Below are 18748 nucleotides of genomic sequence, written 5' to 3'. Positions count from 1 at the left end.
GACAGAAACCCATCGGTTCGGGTCACGGCTTCAATATATCCAGACTCTCGGGTAGACAATGTCTTCAAGTTGAAAGACACGTTTCCTGTCAGAACTCAAAGAGATGATGTTGATAATCCCACACGTACATCAGGCCTACCCGGTAAGCTTTATAGCATGCCACTCAACCGTTTAGAGGATCGAGTTGCCAAGAACCCGTGCCGCCATCCACATCGACAACATCCTCAGGGTCTTCAACACCCTGTCCATCACCTTGAGGCTTGCTACCAGGCTACGACCTGATCTCCAAATCCACAGTCCCCTCGATTCCCATTTTGGGCATCCGGGAGATTCAATGCCCGATACGACTCCGGCAAGGATTGCACCCGCGGGAGAGTAACAGTATCATAGTCAAGGCCGGACGGACTGACAGTCTCTCATGTTCTCCGAGGTCGCTGCATGAAGGACACAACAGCCTACACGCTAATGTAGTGTGCTTCACATCATCCCCTGCGTCACAACAACACGATCGAGCAGTTGTGGCAGCCCAACACCAATCAAATGAATAATGGGCATCCATAAAGTGTCCCTGATTCTGCAACCCGCAGCTTCTTCGGATCCGGCTGCCGTCGACCCGAAACTACAAATCAAGGCATTCAAGACTGATATTATCTGCATATGAGCAAGCCCTGCGAATTCAAGACGATACCCGTAAGTTTCAGGTATCCGGACGGATGGCCATACGTCATGAAGCTCTCGTTCTCGGTAACGTCAGTTGCGCGGACGAGAGACACCGAGACGGATGCATATTATGACGCCGGACGGAAGCAAAGAAGCTGTGAGGTATCTTTCTTCAAGGGGCGAAGCTCATGATCACTCGTAGAAGACCACAGCTGTAACTTCGCCTTCCAGCTCTGCATAGGCGATGAAATCACCCAGGATTCCAGTTTTGGCATCCCTCTCAATAATGACGACACGGCTATCACTTTGAAGAGCCACTGCTACCAACGTTCCCGCCTTGTTGATAGAAAAGTGGCGAGGAAATCTGCCTCCACATGGAATATCTTGTTGGAGAGTGAGATGCCCGGTTTCCGAGTCAATTTTGAAACTGACTAAAGGATCAGATGCTATAGTGCCGTTCCTGGTGTCAAAGTCTGGAACTTGGAGAGTGCTTTCATTACGAGACGAGACGATCAGGAATCCTCTGTCCGGCTTTGTCCAAAAGTCAGAATAAACGCAGCTCAAGGGTTATGAACAAACTTACTGATACTACAATCTCGGCAGCTGCAGCACCTTGCGGCACGTCTTTGCCTTCCCCATGGATGCCGCTGTTCCATATTTCCTTGAACCTTATAAACTCGCCACCATACACGACTTCGTAGCCGATAATGGTATTGGCCAGCTCGGTGACAAGGTACATGAATGTCTTGGTCTCCTTGACTACAAAGGCAATATGTCGGGGCCCGGTACCGGGAGCAACGACCAATGGATCGAGCTTGGACAGGCCCAGATCTCCGAACCCAACGCCGTATATGTGAATCATATCTGCTCCCAGATCGGGAACAAGAATAAATCGTTTGCTCGGATCAACGACTGCAGCATGGGGATGGGAAGCCTCCTGTCTTGAAGGGTCCGGGCCAGGCTCGGGAAGGCTGAACTGTTGAACATTGAGCGACGTAAGATTTGATGGGTCTTGAATGTTCCAAGTTGTGAACGCCGAGCCGCCACTGTGAAGTGTTAGCCGTTTGTACTGGACCTTAATGTTCGAACGGGAACACATACTAGTGGGCTACTGCCAGCCCATAATCCCACTCGCCATACATGATCGCACTCACAGGGCCAAAGGCTGTGGACGTCTTGGCCAAAAGGGTCAAAGTGCCGTTATCATGCGTTGCGAAGGATGCCAACGACCCATGCTTCCCGTCTTTTAGTCCTTCGTCAGTGCAATAGAGCACTCCGTTATACCAGTCGAGTGTGAGCCATGAAGGGCTTCCAGCACACCCATCTGTTGTGGACAATGTTTCAAGTTTCACAGGCGTATTCCGATACTCAGCAAGGGAGAGATTTAACGTCGTGACAAGTCCACTGTAGGATGCAACATATAACAACACATCCGGCTCGTGGTGAGTGTTGAATTCAAGAATGTCATGGTTATGACTCCAGTGCGCGTCTTTGCGAGAGTAAGTCTGATAAACGCAATGGAGTAAAAACACACTAATAGGCGCGGCGAGAAGGAGTGATGAGACGAGAAGTGTTATGCTATTATCCCGAAAGGGGCTCTTTGAGAGTCTCTGACGGCCAAGGAACTTCATTGTCTCCAGCCGATGGACAGTGTTATGGTAGTAGTAAGTTGAGGATTATGACGAGGTTAGAGCTGACGCAGCTTCACCGCACTAGCCGCAAGCTATCAACCAGGATAAGAGCATGGGTGAAACAACAATGCCGATCAAAGAACAAAAAGATTCGGCCAAGAGATAGCAATTATGTGATGAAACCAAAATGGGGGTGAAGATGCAGAAGTGAGATTGAGTCTTGGGCTCCGAAGGAATACACTAGAGTAACCGTGCAAATCGTAGTGACACTGTGATGACTTCGTATTGCATGCAAGTATCACCAGATGGATCTAGTGTTGCCGCTAAACGCATGGATTTAGAGTTCAGCTCCCAACGTCGTTCCGCGGGAAGCGATTTGTTTCAGAAACAGTTGCAGTTGGCTGCATGTTCGGTGATACTTTGATGGATTGGATGATTGTTTTTAGGAATCATATCATTCCTGGGTGAGGCAACAGACTACAACTTAGGACCCTGATCACAAAGTACGAAAATACCCAGGTAAATTATTATGAGCTTAGGGGACTCTTTGATGAACTTATTTTGGTATTGTTTGTTGCAAGGTCTGAACTCTTCTTGCACCTTGAGGCATGCTGAAGGATCAACATGTCTGCATTGTTCTTTTCATACGGTCTGGGTCTGTTTTCTAAGTATAAATATTTCGTTATTTTACTCTCCTCTGACTTCATTTTTGGTATCTCAAAAACACTCCAACACCTCACCCTATACTATTTCTCCAAGAACCTCCGCTACCAATATCTTCAAACACTTTCTTTTCACAGTTAAATCTTTTCTGACGGGAAGTCCTGGATTGCAGGCGTCGTGGTTCCTCTCGATAAAGACATGCTGTATGGAGCCTAGTATAGGGTTAGCTTGGTGCAGCCTTGCAGGCGATGTTGTACATACCAGAACTTCCTTAGCGTTACATATTCTCCAAGCAAGTTTACGAACGCTTCCATCTGCGGCCACTACAGGTGGTGCAAACTCAATGCCAAACATTTCTCGGATGGCGTAGACAATCCTCTTGGCATACTTTGTGTCACGCTCGACGTGGCCTCCGAAAGGCTCCTCGGGCTGGTTAGGTGCAATGTCTGGATCTCGGTCCAGGCAGTTTTGGACAACTGGAAGAAGTGCGGCCTCGACAGCTTGTTCATACAAGCCCTTGGCACCAAGATCGACATCCTCTTCGTCAAACTTGCTGATTCGGATCTCGAAAGGTTCTGATATCGTCATCGCATGATGGTGTCCGTTATGATGGTATCTGAATTCGAAGACACCTTGTGTCCACCACAACTTGTCACCTTCAAAAACAACCTCACCTTCGACCAAATCGGTTTCTGTGATCTCAGTTGAAGTTACCGGATGCTCTTCGACCACAATGCTAACATCGGCAGTCAAGGCATCATAAGAGCCAGCGTTCGTAGGTGCCCATCGTCCCAAAGAAGATACCTCCGTCGTTTCCCTTGAACGATTGTCAGTGACCATGTAAAGGCCAATCCAATCTTTCTTGCTGTGGTTGGCGGGGGCTCTCCACTTCACTCGAAGAGGTGCTCCGTATTCAAAAGCCATGGTCTTAACAGGCTTAGGGAACCGGCCTGTCAAACTCTCCTTGCCAGTGTACTTCTCAACGATAGGTGCGTTATTAACAGGAGTGCCCTGTACAGAAAGAGAGTAGAGCTTGGGATCATGGCCTTCTAGATCAGGAGCGATTCGAGTAATGGTGAGTCGTGCGGGAGCCATGTTGAAAAGAGCCGAAGTATCTCGCACGATGGTCTTAACACCTGCTGCGAATTTAGGGCGGGCGGTATCGATAAAGTCCTCGACGAATTGGCTGGTGTCATCCAACACCTTGTCGACACTCTCTTGCCATCCCTTGACGGGAGGAGGCAATGATTTCTTGATGAACTTGGTAAGACCTGCTTCTTGACGTAGACTGCGACCATAGATCTTTTGCATGTGGGGTCGCTCAATGTACGAAATGTAGTAGACGGTCAAGATCTGGGTGAACAGGGCCATAAGGAAAATGGATCGACTCCACGTAATGAGTGCGGCACCCCACACTGCAGCCGTCCCGAAGAACCGGTCAGGGTTGTTCAGGAACCGGTAAATAGACTTGTAAGTCAATTTAGCCTGTTGATCAAAGAAGAAATCGCCGCAGAACCAGCCAAACTCGCCGAGAGAATCATATACACTGAATGCGGTCCACAACTGAAGGGCAACGAGACTAGCACCAAGAACATGTTTGAGCAGGACCAGGCCATAGGCCCAATCTTCAGGAGGCGAGTACATCTTCCAGCAAGCGGCGACAAATGCAGTGTTACACATGATCATGCTGATGTGGTGGAGGCCCTTCCATTGGCGCCAGGCTTCACCAGCACTCTCGCCGAATTTAAGGAAGTGGCGTGTCCACATCTTGTTCTTAGACTGTTGGTCAAGAATAAGACCTAGGCCGAGATGATACCAAACACGCCAGGCTAGAGCGTGGAACACGAAAGCCGCCTGCCATACGGCAGTTGAAGGTGTCACAAGAGTGAGGACGGCTACATAGAACGGCATAAGAATGACGGCGAAGTCAGGGACGCGGAACAAGTCAAGGTTGCTTAAACCAACAAGATTGTGGACGGGAGCGGGCTCGTCTTTCTGGGCAGGCGTGAGTGTCTGTTGGTCGAATGCACCTTCAAGCGATTTCATATCAGCGGGTATGGCATCACTTTGGCCCCCGGAGACGGTTCGCTTGCGAGGGGGAGGTGGGTTGTAGGTTTTCTCAATATGAGGATTCTCGACAATCACGAGGAAGGCGAACTGGGCCAAGTGAGCGAGGATTGAGATGAAGAGAACCTCATAGCTAGCAGCCATCATGGAAATACCATAGTAACCAGCATATCCGATCGAGTACATGGGGTGAGGGGCCATCTCGAAGACACCGTCAAAGGTCAAGTCTTGGTCGATGAGATAGAAGAAGTCTCCCCAATACCAGGCAAAGTCTTTCACAACACGGTGGGCGTCGAGCTTCACCCAGAGATTGAAGCCGATTAGGGCGATGCCAACGGCCCAGCGGGAGAAACCAATCAAAGGATTCTCTCCTTCAGGGGTGTGGCCACAGACGATGGCGAACAGGCAGTACGACACAAAATCACACATGAGGATCAAATCAACAACCCTTCGGAAGACCAACCAAGTATTGTACTCAATGGGGGCCTTCTCGAATTCATAGTCCTCCGGGATCTTTGTCTCGAGCTCGTTCTTTAGTAGCTTGTAGAGCCATGGTCGCGGGTTTTTGCCTGTTGAAGGATTCTCGAATAGCTTCCAGCGCCGAGCCCAAGTGACAAGACGTCGGTGATTCGACTGGATCTGGAGGAGTACACCAATGCCGATGTTGTAACAAGCTCGCCAGAACAGGAAGATAGCAGCGAAAACAATACGTTTCGAGCTAGATGGCAAGAAATAAGCAGCTAAGATGTGAAGACCCAGAATTGTCAAGACAATTGCATCAGAAAGGTTCTTAGGTTGTCGAGGATCCAAAAGCTGAGAAACCATATCATGGGTTGTGGGTACGATAAAGACTACATGTGACAGTCAGCCAAAGACGCACCGACGCAACACACCACCACAACAACCTTAATGGATTCTACATACCTGTGCCGTCTGGGGTTCGACCATACGTCTTACTAGACTTATCAGATGGGAAAGGCACATCAGATGACTGGCGGCTATGCCCTTGTTCTGCTTGAGGCTTGTCTTGCTGGGCAGGAGGATCAACCCCAGATTGCCGTTGCCGAAGCCCAGGGCCGGTGGCAGGCAGATCGGCGGCAGTACTCATGACTGGCGGCGATTCAGCAGTGAGAGGGTGGTGGGATAATGAGAAGGGATATGCAAGAAAGACGGCGACGAACTGGCAAGTTGAATGCCAGAAGGAGAAAAGGAGCGAAGGTTGAAATTGAAAGAAAGACGAGAGAGATCGGAATGGGAAGAAGTTAACAGTCGGCTGTTGGGAGGGTTGCGGCGGGAGTTTGAAACGACGTCAGGGCTCCGCTGGCTTAGACGTTAGGGACGGGGTCACCTGGTTCAGAGCTCTCAATCGCTGGACCGGCTGTTTAAGCCCTGGCTTAGAGCTAGTTTCTGGTTTAGCTCTGGGTCTGGGTCTGTATCTGCGGCTCCATAAGTGAAGGGGGTGGGGAGCGATTTAGCACGATTTAGCAAGGGATTTGAGTGTCGATTTCCAGTGAGCATTGGAGAATGAGAGCAACATGCATGAAGCTACTGATTGGTGCGAGGTCTGAAAGCGGCGTATGAGAAGATGATGCTTGAGCCTGTTTGAAGGAACAGTAATTCATGTGCAAGTGGAAGAAAATGATGAAAAGAAAAGAGAGAATGACGAATTTGACGAGAAGTTGTTGGGAATTGTCCAGTTCGTGAAACCAGGCCAGTAGCACCTTCCGTCCCGTTCAAACGAACATGTGCAATTAACAGGGTCAGTCACGGTCTCGCCTCTCTCTACAGTGCATTGAGGCTTGAATGGGGGCGTCCATTTTGCATTTGCGCCGCGACAAGAGCGCTAATAAACCCACTGTGATTACCGGGCTACTTCCATCAGCAAGTGTGCGCGGGACTACGGTAGCATGGCCGAAAGTGAGGGTACGGCGGGGACTCTGAGCTTCCATCATCTTCCCCCACTCGTTGAGTCGCGTGCTTTATTTCTTTGGTTACGAGCAGCATCTTGAGAACGACGGCAACAAAGAATGTTATTACTGAAGTCAGCACCAGTCAGTACCTTTATTTCTAGAACCGATCACTAATTTCTATTTATTCTAAGAAGTTTTGTAAACCATAGGGTAAAGACTCTTTCCACCGATTCTACCCGTTTGCCATGCCGCTCCCTCATGGACTCTAACCGGTCTCCGGCTCCGTGATGGAGGACGCCTCCCGATAGGTACCACGGCGAGAAACCCCACAACGGGGTGGGGGCATCGGAAGCGAGTTGCTCTACCTCTTCTGAGCTCTCACTCTGAAGGTAGACGATCTGATGCGTGGCTTTTCTCCGTAGAACCCTCATTTCTTTCACTCAGATAGTCAATAAACCCTGGTCCTTTAGTGTAAGCGTGGGGTACAATCACATGCAAATCTGCCTCAAGTGATGGAAGAAACAACAAAACATCCTAGACGATTTCTCCCAACAAAATGGAAAATTAGAACTGTTTCTAGGGCCTTACTATTACAGCTATTGCAAGGGGTTAAAGCGGTAGTTTATTTAGGTGCTTTTCCATGGACAAAAACACCCACGCAAAGGGAGACTAGCATACAAGAACAAGGAACAAACACAATGTGATGAGCATGTTTCCTCACTGAAAGCTGTCAGAGAGGTGATGCTCTCTCCTGAAGTCAGAGCAATTCCAAATGACGAGAACGGCGGAGTTGAACTGCCAGCTCTGATACATTAGAGTTCAGAGCAAAAAACTATTGTCCCGGGGCTGAACTTCTCACGGTTGAACTATTTCCTTAGTGTAGGAGGTCTATCTGGGACTGTGCCCGAAGGCAAAGAGTTTTGGTAGTTCTTTATGTATAAAGGTATTCATCACCTGTGTTTGCAGCCTAAAGCTTAACCTTATAGGTCGCAGTCATCCCATAGCTATAAAGACACATTCAAACCCTACTCTGTCTACAGTAAGACGGAGACGCTGACGATATAGCACTTCGGCACTCTTAGTTAGGGCACTATCTTTACAGTATTTATTATCTGCAACATTCATTATAACCTTGGGAATGTGTAAATAACAATATTCTTCGGCCTTTCTAGACTGGTCACAAGCCTTCATTCTGAATCGGGAATATCTGTCAAACAAGCATGGAATATCGGCCCTAGTCACAAAACATTCAGGGTCTCGAATTACACGACCCTTGCTGTCCAAGCTAGTCAAATCTGTTGAGATGAAAAAAGGCCAATTATCATAATGATCGTGGCCTTTTCTAATTCCTATAAGGGAAACCCGAAAGAGCCCCGTTGGCATGTAAATGCACGAGTTATATCCCGCATCGTCTAACCCTTGCTTGTTTGCGACTGAGCTAACCTCGTGTCTGAGAAGCCTCGGGTTGACAACCGGTTAATATTGAAGGATGGTATTTATTTATCTACCATTTTCTATTTGATTCCATAGTATAATTCATAGCCTAATCCTATATTGACCAGGTTTTCTTCATCCTGAAAACTATGGACTCAGAATGCTTGGCTATTCCGCCAGCCTTAATGCTTCTACCCCATTTCCCAGCCGAGGAGAGGGAGTTCTACCCAGATTTTGAGCATTTCATCGCGGTAATACTAAGATAGAACATGGACAAAAGCCACCGTGTATCCGAAAACACTTTTCCTTTGATGTTAGCCGATGTTTTGTGCTCTCTGTTCATGGCCTACTGTCGCTAAACAGGACCTCATAACAGAGTTGCCAGATTGAAGCTGCGAGTGTCAGAGTCAAGCCACCGAATAGATAAACCGATATCTAGATCCTCTGACCTTTCATGACGGTCTTTGATTTGTCAATATCTCACATTGATGCGTACCAGAGACAAAGAATGATCAATGATGTTCTTTCTACCATGAGATATCACCCCAAGACTTCCCTTCTTAGCAGTATTCAGCATCAATTTATCTATCACAAATCCTACATCTTGCTATTGTGAGTCTGAAGAATGCCTGTATTAGCGAGCGGATGTTAGGCAAAAGAGTTAAATCTCGGTTGACATGCTATCACTGGAGCTGAGCAACACTATGAAGCTACACTCTCCCCGGTAATGTATGAATCCCGCGCAAGACCAGGCCGTTCCACTAGATAAAAGACGTTTGCTATCCAAGATATGCAGCAGACAGCCAGATCAACTCTATGGTAAGTAATTTATGTCTTGTAACATGTGCTCATCTATGAGTGTAAAGCCCACCTATAAGGATCTATTCCAGGACGAGCCGGAAAGGCAACAGGAACTATAGCCTTTTTGCAAGAGGAAGGGAAACGGAGAACTCGATTTGGCGAGCAGTTGCTCACTGTATCCTCTCAGCCCCTATCAAGTTACCGTCCAAGCGTATGCTGCCCACTCTCGATGGCCACTCATTTAACAGATCTTGATTTATGCTGTCTCCCCCTATCTTCACATCATACCTCATATCACAGAAAGACCAAGGTTCACTTTTGTCCCACTCCAGACCCCCGTATCCTAAGGGTCATGAAATTCATGAGGCTGTAAAAAAATATCTTTTGAAAAAATCCCCGCAACCGATCGATGCAATTACCGTGCGTGACAACTAACCCATGACAAGATCGAAACATGATCAACAGCCTTACTGAGCCTTCTTGGCAAACTCCACCCGCAGAATGAGATGCTTGAAACCAAATCCGTCCATCTTCGCACAGGCCTTGACGGCATCGCCCCGGTCCGCGAAGCTGATGAACGCAAAGCCCTTGGCCATACCGGTTTCCCGGTCCTTGGCAAGGAATACTCGGGTGACGCGGCCGAAGCGCTCGAACATGTCGCGCAGCTCTTGCTCTTCTGCCATCTCGGAGACCTATATATGTTGTTAGTGTGGATATGTGGAGGGGGAGGCGTGACGGCACTCACGTTGGTGACACGCAGTGTAGCAAAGTCGTCCCTTTCGCCAAACTTGGATCCCATTCTCTCGCCAGCTGTCCCGGTTCCACGCAGAGCAGGAGGAACATATGAACCCTTCTTGGCACCAGCGGCACCCGCACCAGCAGCTGAGGGCTCGTCTCCCATACCAGCAGCAACATCCCCAGCAGGAGTCTCTCCAATAGGCGCCATGGTATCCTTGTAGGGACACCTGGCAGTGAAATGCTGACCGTTGCAGATACGGCACTTGACCTGCTTGTCCTTGAGCTTGTCCTTCATGGACTGGGCGTTGGCGTCGGCGGACTCATCCTTCTCGGCCTTTCGCCAGTTGACGCTTGGTCGGAAGATAATGTTCTCGCCGACGGAGGTGGTGTCGGGGGCAGGTCCGGGGGGATCCTTTGCGCTGAGGCCGAACTTGGGCCAGGTTTTTCGGTCCGCGACGCGGGGGTTTACGGTCTCGGTGTGGGTGGTGTAGCGAATTCGGCGGGTGGTCTTGACCTTTCGGCCATCGTCATCGTAACGAAATGTGATGATGGTCTTTGTTCCATCCTTGTTGGAGATGGTCTGAGGCTCGGGGAGATCGGTGGAGGTCTCCTCGATATCGTCGTCGTCGGCCCAGTCGTGCCTGTTTTTGAATGGTGGGGTTAGTCAAAGGATATCGATACAAGACCCTAGTCAAGGAGAGCAGAGCAACTCACTTGGGCTGGTTTGCTACGGCGGCAGCCATTTTGAATCGAGCGTATCCGTGCAATTTGTTCAGAGATTCTGTGTAGGTCTCGCGATGCCGTAGGGATGCGTCGTCGTGGCTCGTCCAGGCGTCACTTCGTGATCGTGGGGTTTTAGTGATAGTTGAATTTATTCACTTTTTCGTGGTGCGGCGGTTTGAGCAGAGGTGGGGCAGATGTCAAGCCACAGGTACTCGAGGCGGATGGATGGTCGAATCACATGATGTGCACTAGCCACAGGGCCAACTTTATCCGATCCGGCCGTCGAGCATGCCCGTCAAAGGTGTAATTTGGTGACGTTACTTTGAGGAACCTCAACCTGAGGCTTCAGAGTTTTGTTACGTGGGATCATGCCACCGACAGAATTAATCTGAAATTCTGAATTGAATCATCATAGAGATTGCCACTGGTTAAACGGAAAAGCGGCATGAGAGGATTCGAACACGGAAGAGGGATGCGTGGCGCAGCTGAACTCGTGCAACACATTGAATTCGGGGTTTGTTTCAGAGCCGCATTTGAAGCAAATACTCGCTCGTATAAAATGATTTGACAAGAGCCAAAACGATTATTCGACATGTGTTGGAAAAACTGATACAAACCTGTGACTCGGTAAATATCCTTGAAAGAGTCACCTTGTTGGGAGATGAGATGAACTTGTCAAAAACGCCAAGGGACAGGTGCTCGAATCTATTGAGCCAAGCGTGGCGCAGCTGAAAGAGAGTCCAATCCGGGTCCACGTAATGGAGCGACGCGGTCTCTGTGGCGCTCGGAAGCGCGCTGAGGCCATGTGAGAGGATACGATACGGGGCCGGGGGAGAGAAGAGGAGGGAGGGAGCTTGAGAGTGACTTTGGCACCAACGCCAAAAACATCCTACTACGAGCTTGGCTTTGGTTGGCACTTCTCCTCACTATCCGAGGCCGTTTTCATTTTCCTTTTGTATTCATTCACATCCACACACACTCTCTCTTTTTCACTCCTCCATTCTCATCTCTACTTCTGCGCCTTCTTCTCTTGGCGATCGTTTATCTCGATAACTTTGCGCGCGACACCCCAAATCTACTACCTCCTTTTTCTGTCGCAAACAATCACACCATGGCTTTCAAGCAAGACGAACCTCCCGCCTACGGCCCTCCCCCAGGTGCCCCTCAGCCTACGTACGGCGGCTACCAACAAGACCCATACGGCCAGCAGCAAGGTCAATTCCCACAAGGCGGCCAGCAGCAAGGCTACTACCAACAAGGTCCTCAGATGGGCTACTACAACCAGCAACAAGGTCCCTTTCCCGCTGGCCAAGGTCCCTATCCTCCTCAGCAAGGCCCTTACGGACAGCCTCCCCCTCAGGGCTACTATCCCCAAGATGATCAGAGAGGAGGCGGCGGCGCTGGTGGCGGTATCATGACTGGTCTTCTCGCTGGTCTGGCATGCTGCTGCTGTTTGGACTGCCTTTTCTAAATGCCGATTCACTGCGACTCGATACCACCGCCGATAGCGGACATGCAGACAAATGGAGGGATCGGAAGCGCAGCGTGGCGCATCAGCAAATGGAAAGGGTTTCCTGTTTCACGGCGTTGGGGGTCTTTCGACTACAGAGCTCTGGTTTTATGCTGTGTGTTTCTTTGTTTCCTCGATAAAGTACGACTTATAATTTCATAATATTCAGTCTCAATGCGCATATTTGTCCCCAAGTGCATGCATGCATGTCAAGCCAAAACTGATGTGATACTATGCTGCGGCAAAGGCTGTCTCAAACTCGGACCTAACTTTTGCGACACAATCATTCGTGTAGATCATCTTTTGCACATCCGGAGATGTCCACTTGTCGGGAACTGACCCACTGGTCTTGTGCTCCTTGAACATCCTATCTCTCTCCTCCTTTGCTTTTCCTTCACCAAGATGCAGCGTTCGACCAGACAGATATGCCATTTCGACAAGATTCGAAGTCCATTCCTTTCGAGATTGCTCATACACCTTCAAGCACTTGGCGATGGTCTCGGGCCGAGTATCGGGCGCAAGGGATAGAACCTCGGCGATTGTTGAACCGTCCTCGATAGCCATGGCAGCTCCTTGGCTAAGATGGGGAAGTGTTGGATGACAAGCGTCTCCTAACAATGCAACTGATCCTTGAGTCCACGTAGGTAATGGCCTGTACATCCTTAGTCGCCACTCGCAGACTTCTCCCTCTGGAACCAGGTTGAGCATCTTCTGTACAAGAGGGCAGAATGTCTCAAATACTTCCAGCATAACTTTCTTGGATCCCTTGGTCGTGTATGTGATTGAAGGAGCGGATGCAAAGTTGTCATCTGGTTGAACAGTTGAAAGGTTGTAGATGGACTTGTTTGCGATTGAGTAGGCGATAATGTGTCGTTTCTCTCCCACCCATCTTACAACCTCGTCGCTATCAATGAGAGCCAGTAATTCAGGGTCATGCGCCATATCTTCTCGCTTGAGCATGATACGGTAAGCAGCTTGACCAGTTTCGGCTTCTTCAGGCGTGGCGTTGACTTGTTGTAGGAGCTGAGATCGAGTTACACTCTTGATGCCATCGGCGCCGAGGAGAATATCAGCTTCAAGAGTGACTACCTCTCCATCTCTAGGCTGGAGCTTGAAGGTAACCTTGGGAGTGAAGCTCTGAACTTCGATCAAACTTGTTGCAAAGTGAAAGGTGATGGCGCTCTCTTTCTTGCAGGCTTCGTATAGATGACCAGCTAAGGAAGCACGGTGGCCACAAAGGTGCGAGAAACCGTATTTTCCCTTGATGTCGGGCATATCAACATGAGCAAGTTCAACATTAGTTGCTCCCTCTGTATGAAGTCAGTGTATGATCCAAAGTCTAGAGATTTGCAGACTCACGTCGAATGCTGCTCCCGGCTACACAAGTAGCTTCTCTCTCAATATCATCCCAGCATCCCAACCTATCGAGGATTCTTCCCATGTTTGGGGCCATCTGAATACCAGCTCCAACAAAACCAAGACTACTGGCAGTCTCATAAACATCAATGTGTTTGAAACCTCGTTTGGCTAGAGCTAGGGCAGCTCCTAGTCCGCCCATGCCGGCGCCCATGATGGCGATTTGCAAATCTTTGGTGCTAGCCATGATGTTCAAGCCAATTGAATACTCGTGAGGCCAATGAAAATGATGATATTAAAGATACAGACTTGGCACTGTTGAGAAGTCGTCGAGACTTATATATACATCTAGTCCAATGACGGTTGTTCCTTTATCCGATCTCATTCATATCGTTACCATCCCGAATCAAATGCCGGTGCGGGGCCCCGAGCGGATGTACGCATCTCAATGGAGATTGATCGATATGATATATGTACGAGTCCGAGAAAGGGCTCTTCACAAATACCTAATTACATATAGAAACGAAGAAATTCAAGTGTTTTTCGTTTTATTTCCTTATTTGGATCGTGGTAAGCTCCTATATCGGCGCAAATAATTCCCATTATTCAGCGTCTGCAGAATCTGGGGTTCTCCGGTGTCGTCATCAATACACTTTAAGCCATAAGCACTATCATGTGCTCTGCTTTTAATCGACTAAAACGTTAGACTTTTGTAACGATGCATTGGATAACGTGTCTTTGCGGAAGTATTTCTCGGCATGTGGGAGAGGCTTCGGAGACCGAGATGGTTTCTGATCTTTCTCTTTGTCACTGCAATATTTGTCGCCATTCGACTGGCTTGCTTTTCACGTCCTATCTTCCGACCGAAAAACCGAGTTCTGTCGAAGGATTGAGTGTCTTTGAAGCCCCTGATGGCTCGTGCCGGTATTTCTGCCCGACATGTGGCTGCCATGTATATCGATCACACCAAGATCAAGACGGCGAGTCGAGGTGGGGAGTGGCTACGGGTGTCATTACAAGAAGCGATGATTCAAGCCTGAGAGTGAGTTATGTGACGCACCAGAAAGTGGAAGATACCATCGATGGAGGTGTTTCGATATGGCTTCCTCTTGAGGCGCAGCAGAATCTCTCGAAGCACTCACATTCGGGGTCATTTACACCGAAACCGAAGCATTTCGATGCACTTTGTGCGTGCGAGGCTGTCCATCTTCGCATCACACGCCCAAACGAGGCCAGTTGTCTACCGCATCGCGCATACCCTGACCTAACATACCCTTACTGCTCTACTGATGAGTCTATCACGTCGAACCCATCAGACGAAAAGTGGTGGATCAAAGGAGACAAATATCTCGCTGGAACCTGCGCTTGTGAATCTTGTCGGCTGGCCTCTGGGTTCGAGATACAGACCTGGGCCTTTGTCCCCCGAGCGAACATTTTGATCCTTTCGACAGATGGCTCAGGATCGGAGGTTCCATTGGACTTTGAGAGGTTACCGACGGATGCTCTGAAGGCATATCAATCGTCGCAAGGTGCAGTTCGTCACTTTTGCGGTGGATGCGGTGCAACTGTGTTTTGGCGAGATGCTACTGATTCAAGTGTAGTTGACGTGAGTGTAGGACTATTTCGAGCTGATGAAGGAGCTAGAGCCGAGAAATGGCTTCATTGGCACAAGGGCCGCATAAGTTTCGCTGAAGAAGTGCAGACTCATCGATCTGGTCCCCTGGCTATAGCAGCTCAGGGTTTATTGGGTACTCTTGCGATGGGCCTGAAGGGAAGCTCCAAAGGTGGATTAGACTAATGATAATTTAAAATCTTACGTGAAGATCTTATGAGAATAGCTGAGATTCTGCTTCAAGTAAAGTCTGTTTCCTATAAAAACGGCTTTTAATATTGCAACGGCTAGGATCGACGTTTTGAAACAGCGCTGCATGAACAATAGGTCAGAGATAAATAGGTAACAATAAAGCCGAGAAGAATTCATGTACAAAATTCATCCAACACAACACAACACTAGAATAGAGTCATAAAGCTAATTAAGCTTATTTACCTTATTCTGTCTAGCCTCATCATATTTCCCTCATCATCATAACATTTCTGCAGTGAATAGACAACTCTACATGCGATAAACATGCCCACTAACAAACCCCCCGAAGTCTTAATCCCTGTCCTACCCAATAGAACTACACCTTTGCAACACGAGCATCGTTTCACAAAAGTGCTCGGTGTAGAATTCGATGTCGCCCTCAACTAAATTGGCAGGACATTTCAGTTATTGCCATCCATCGGCATAAGTGACCAATTGAGCGTACGCACGTGCCACGGGCGAAGATCATATAAAAAAGGATCCAATGGAAGGCAACAATAGAGGCTTCTCTTTTCTGCAGAGGAAGAGTATCCTAGCAATCATGGTTGGTTCAAGTCTCGTTGGCCTATTGGCTGTTGTCTTCCAGATATGCTTCGTCAAGGCGGTGGACGTAGACGTTGCGGTTTCTGCTTACACCAGCGAAGTTGAGTCTGATTGGACTGCTGTTTACTACTCTGATCGGAATCCTCTATTGATTGGAAATGATGGAGGACCTGATAAGGGAGGGTTTCACGTCTATGATCTCAACTCAAAGGCGCCGTTGAAAGAAGTCGCTGCGAAAACACCTGGACGCAGCAAGCTTGTCACCACTGTTTACGATGTCAACAAGAAGGATATCATCGTCACCATCGCTCAGCCAGATTCTATTGTTCGCGCTTATGAGATGCCAAAGTTTAAGCAGATCAGAGATGCAGACTTTAAAGTTCTAGGGGATTGGTCTGCGCTGTGCAGTTGGAAGAGTCCTGCTGGAAACGACTATGTCTTCTTGTTTGGAAAGGGACAGGCAGTTCAGCTACTCCTTCAGGAGACAAAGAAGTCATTTGAGTTTGTCCAGGTGTGTTTTCCCTCCAGAAGAGGCGACAATGTTTGCTGACTTGCTAGATCCAAACTTTCCCTACTGACTTTGAAACGTCGGGATGTGCTGTTTCACGCTCCGAGTCTCGCATGTACATCTCTACAGATGACGACAAGAGCGTTTATGCATTTTCACTCAAGGAATCTACCAAAGTACCCAAGATCACCAAGGTTGGCAAGGCAGAAGATGATGTGACCGGCTTGGCCGTCTACGTTCCCAAGAAGGGCTCGGACTACTTATTTGTTGCTCAAACTGACAAAATTGCGGTCTACGATTCCTCTTTCAAGCTCAAGGGCACACTATCTTTGACAGGACAAGAAGACATTGAAGTGCAGGGCCTAAACATATATCAAGGTGCTACGAGCAAGTATCCTGCTGGTGCACTAACATACGCCATTGAGTCAGAGGACGTCAACGGTTTCGCAGTCTCATCTCTCGAGAACGCTTTGAAGAAGCTCAAAATTGAGGCCAACACCAAGTACGACCCCAGAAAGGTCAAGACAGACACCAAGACTGAGCCAATTTGCAAAACTTGCGGAGGCAACGGCTATTGCATCAAGGACAAAAAGAACAAATGCGAATGCTTCGCTGGTTTCGCTGGAAGTACCTGCAGCAGCTTCACCTGCACCGACAAGTGTTCTGGCCATGGAAAATGTGCTGGGCCTAACGAGTGTAAGTGCGACAAGGGGTGGGGTGGTCTTCACTGCTCGTTTCTTCTCATTGAGCCAACCTACGAGACTGAATCTCGTCTTGGTGATGGCGATGACCCCGCAATCTGGATCTCTCCTGATGGACCAGAAAAGTCTCGAATCGTCACGACGATGAAGTCTGGAAAGGAAGCTGGCCTGGGCGTTTTCGACTTGGCTGGTAACCTTCTTCAGTCTTTCACAGCTGGTGAACCAAACAACGTTGATATGATCTATGGATTCAAGGCGGGTAATAGAAAGGTCGACCTGGCTTTTGCTGCTTGTAGAGCAGATGATACGCTCTGGTAAGTTACTTCTCCGTGTTATTCGAAGTTAGCTAACGACCAAGTCTCTTCGAGATGCTGCCCAACGGCACACTGACCAATATCGCCGGTGGCATCCACCCTGTTGTCGACGACTACAAGGTCTACGGCTCGTGCACCTACAAGTCACCCAAGTCAGGAAAGCAATATCTCTTCGTTAACGAGAAGTCAGCACGATATCTCCAGTACGAGCTCACTTCCACATCTAAAGGAGAACTCCAGACCAAGCTTGTTCGAGAGTTCCAGGGCGGCAGCGGAGGCCAAGTCGAGGGCTGCGTATCCGACGAAGAAAACGGCTGGATCTTCCTCGGCGAAGAGCCCTCTGCTCTGTGGCGATACGATGCAGAGCCTGATTCAAAAGACAAGGGTGTAGTAATCGGCAAAATCGGCGATGGCAAACTCTACGGCGATGTTGAAGGCGTAACTCTCGTCTACGGCTCCAAGCCCACGGAGGGTTTCATCCTAGTATCATGCCAAGGCGTCAGCGCATACAACGTCTACCGACGAGCGGCTCCTCACGAGTACGTTACCACCTTTACACTCGTAGAGTCATCAGACGGCCAGATCGACCCCGTGTCCAATACAGACGGCATAACAGCTGTGGGAACGGCGCTGAACAAGGATTTCCCTCACGGTTTGGTGGTTGTGCATGATGATGCGAACCAACTGCCCAATGGCAAGACCAGTGCTGAGGCGAGCTTCAAGCTGGTTAGTCTTGAGAAGATCCTGGGGTCCAAGGTGTTGGGGAAGAAGGGCTTGTTGGATCAGGTGGATAAGAACTGGGATCCTAGGAAGTGAAGAACACATAGAGCAGTTAGTGGGCTTTGCCTAGGTGAAGTTGCGTCTCTTTGAAGGGTCAGAGCCATCACCCCTGAATCTATTGAGACCCATTTTGAGTCAACCGAGAACTTTCCCAGCGTCTCATAACAAAGAATTGAACGCGAAAATTTGCATGTGTTCCAATGAGGCTTTGATCATCGCCAAAGAGACTGCTCATGTGGTTGTGATGTTGAGTGATCACATAGGAGTGGCGTTGAGATAAGGTGGAACAGACTCGACACTCTCCCAGCGTCAGTGCTTTTGCCATTTCTTCTAAGTCTATTATACAGGCAGGTATCGAGAATATGAACTTTTGGATCCACTACATTTGATACATAATTGTTTGCCGTCGGGGGTGGGCACCGCAATGCGTGACACTGGCAGACGGGACCAGGATATCAAGTACCTGCGTCGTCAGATATCAGCACAGACGGTATTTTTATTGACGGCGTATTGATATTGAGTTACCACTGTGCCAGCTTGCTACA

The 18748-nt window shown here is 48.8% G+C and overlaps 7 protein-coding genes; 3 read left to right on the top strand and 4 right to left on the bottom strand.

The window, feature by feature from the left end:
- Nucleotides 1-852: 852 nt before the first annotated feature.
- FFUJ_05057 (uncharacterized protein) lies at nucleotides 853-2291 on the bottom strand (the record flags this gene model as incomplete). XM_023571583.1 has 3 exons in its annotated part: nucleotides 853-1191; nucleotides 1244-1706; nucleotides 1762-2291. The coding sequence occupies 3 exons, from the start codon at nucleotides 2289-2291 to the stop codon at nucleotides 853-855; spliced, it is 1332 nt and encodes a 443-aa protein (XP_023425866.1).
- An 800-nt stretch (nucleotides 2292-3091) lies between these two features.
- FFUJ_14418 (related to phosphatidyl-ethanolamine N-methyltransferase) lies at nucleotides 3092-6129 on the bottom strand (the record flags this gene model as incomplete). XM_023571582.1 has 3 exons in its annotated part: nucleotides 3092-3166; nucleotides 3216-5872; nucleotides 5946-6129. 3 exons carry the CDS (start codon nucleotides 6127-6129, stop codon nucleotides 3092-3094), a joined length of 2916 nt encoding a protein of 971 aa, XP_023425865.1.
- Nucleotides 6130-9633: 3504 nt separating this feature from the next.
- Nucleotides 9634-10647, bottom strand: FFUJ_05058 (related to translation initiation factor eIF3 subunit; the record flags this gene model as incomplete). XM_023571581.1 has 3 exons in its annotated part: nucleotides 9634-9858; nucleotides 9912-10545; nucleotides 10619-10647. The coding sequence occupies 3 exons, from the start codon at nucleotides 10645-10647 to the stop codon at nucleotides 9634-9636; spliced, it is 888 nt and encodes a 295-aa protein (XP_023425864.1).
- Nucleotides 10648-11738: 1091 nt separating this feature from the next.
- FFUJ_05059 (uncharacterized protein) lies at nucleotides 11739-12098 on the top strand (the record flags this gene model as incomplete). Its single annotated transcript, XM_023571580.1, has 1 exon — nucleotides 11739-12098. The coding sequence occupies one exon, from the start codon at nucleotides 11739-11741 to the stop codon at nucleotides 12096-12098; it is 360 nt and encodes a 119-aa protein (XP_023425863.1).
- A 270-nt stretch (nucleotides 12099-12368) lies between these two features.
- Nucleotides 12369-13740, bottom strand: FFUJ_05060 (related to salicylate hydroxylase; the record flags this gene model as incomplete). XM_023571579.1 has 2 exons in its annotated part: nucleotides 12369-13447; nucleotides 13497-13740. 2 exons carry the CDS (start codon nucleotides 13738-13740, stop codon nucleotides 12369-12371), a joined length of 1323 nt encoding a protein of 440 aa, XP_023425862.1.
- Nucleotides 13741-14277: 537 nt separating this feature from the next.
- On the top strand, nucleotides 14278-15291 carry FFUJ_05061 (uncharacterized protein; the record flags this gene model as incomplete). The annotated part of the gene is made up of 1 exon (XM_023571578.1): nucleotides 14278-15291. The coding sequence occupies one exon, from the start codon at nucleotides 14278-14280 to the stop codon at nucleotides 15289-15291; it is 1014 nt and encodes a 337-aa protein (XP_023425861.1).
- A 607-nt stretch (nucleotides 15292-15898) lies between these two features.
- FFUJ_05062 (related to 3-phytase precursor) lies at nucleotides 15899-18239 on the top strand (the record flags this gene model as incomplete). XM_023571577.1 has 3 exons in its annotated part: nucleotides 15899-16411; nucleotides 16459-17423; nucleotides 17468-18239. 3 exons carry the CDS (start codon nucleotides 15899-15901, stop codon nucleotides 18237-18239), a joined length of 2250 nt encoding a protein of 749 aa, XP_023425860.1.
- Between the last annotated feature and the right edge of the window lie 509 nt (nucleotides 18240-18748).

The sequence above is a fragment of the Fusarium fujikuroi genome, chromosome FFUJ_chr02 (genome assembly GCF_900079805.1).
Source record: "Fusarium fujikuroi IMI 58289 draft genome, chromosome FFUJ_chr02".
NCBI lineage: Eukaryota > Fungi > Ascomycota > Sordariomycetes > Hypocreales > Nectriaceae > Fusarium > Fusarium fujikuroi.
Note: the sequence above shows the minus strand (reverse complement) of the source record. Positions and strands in the feature narration are given on the sequence as shown.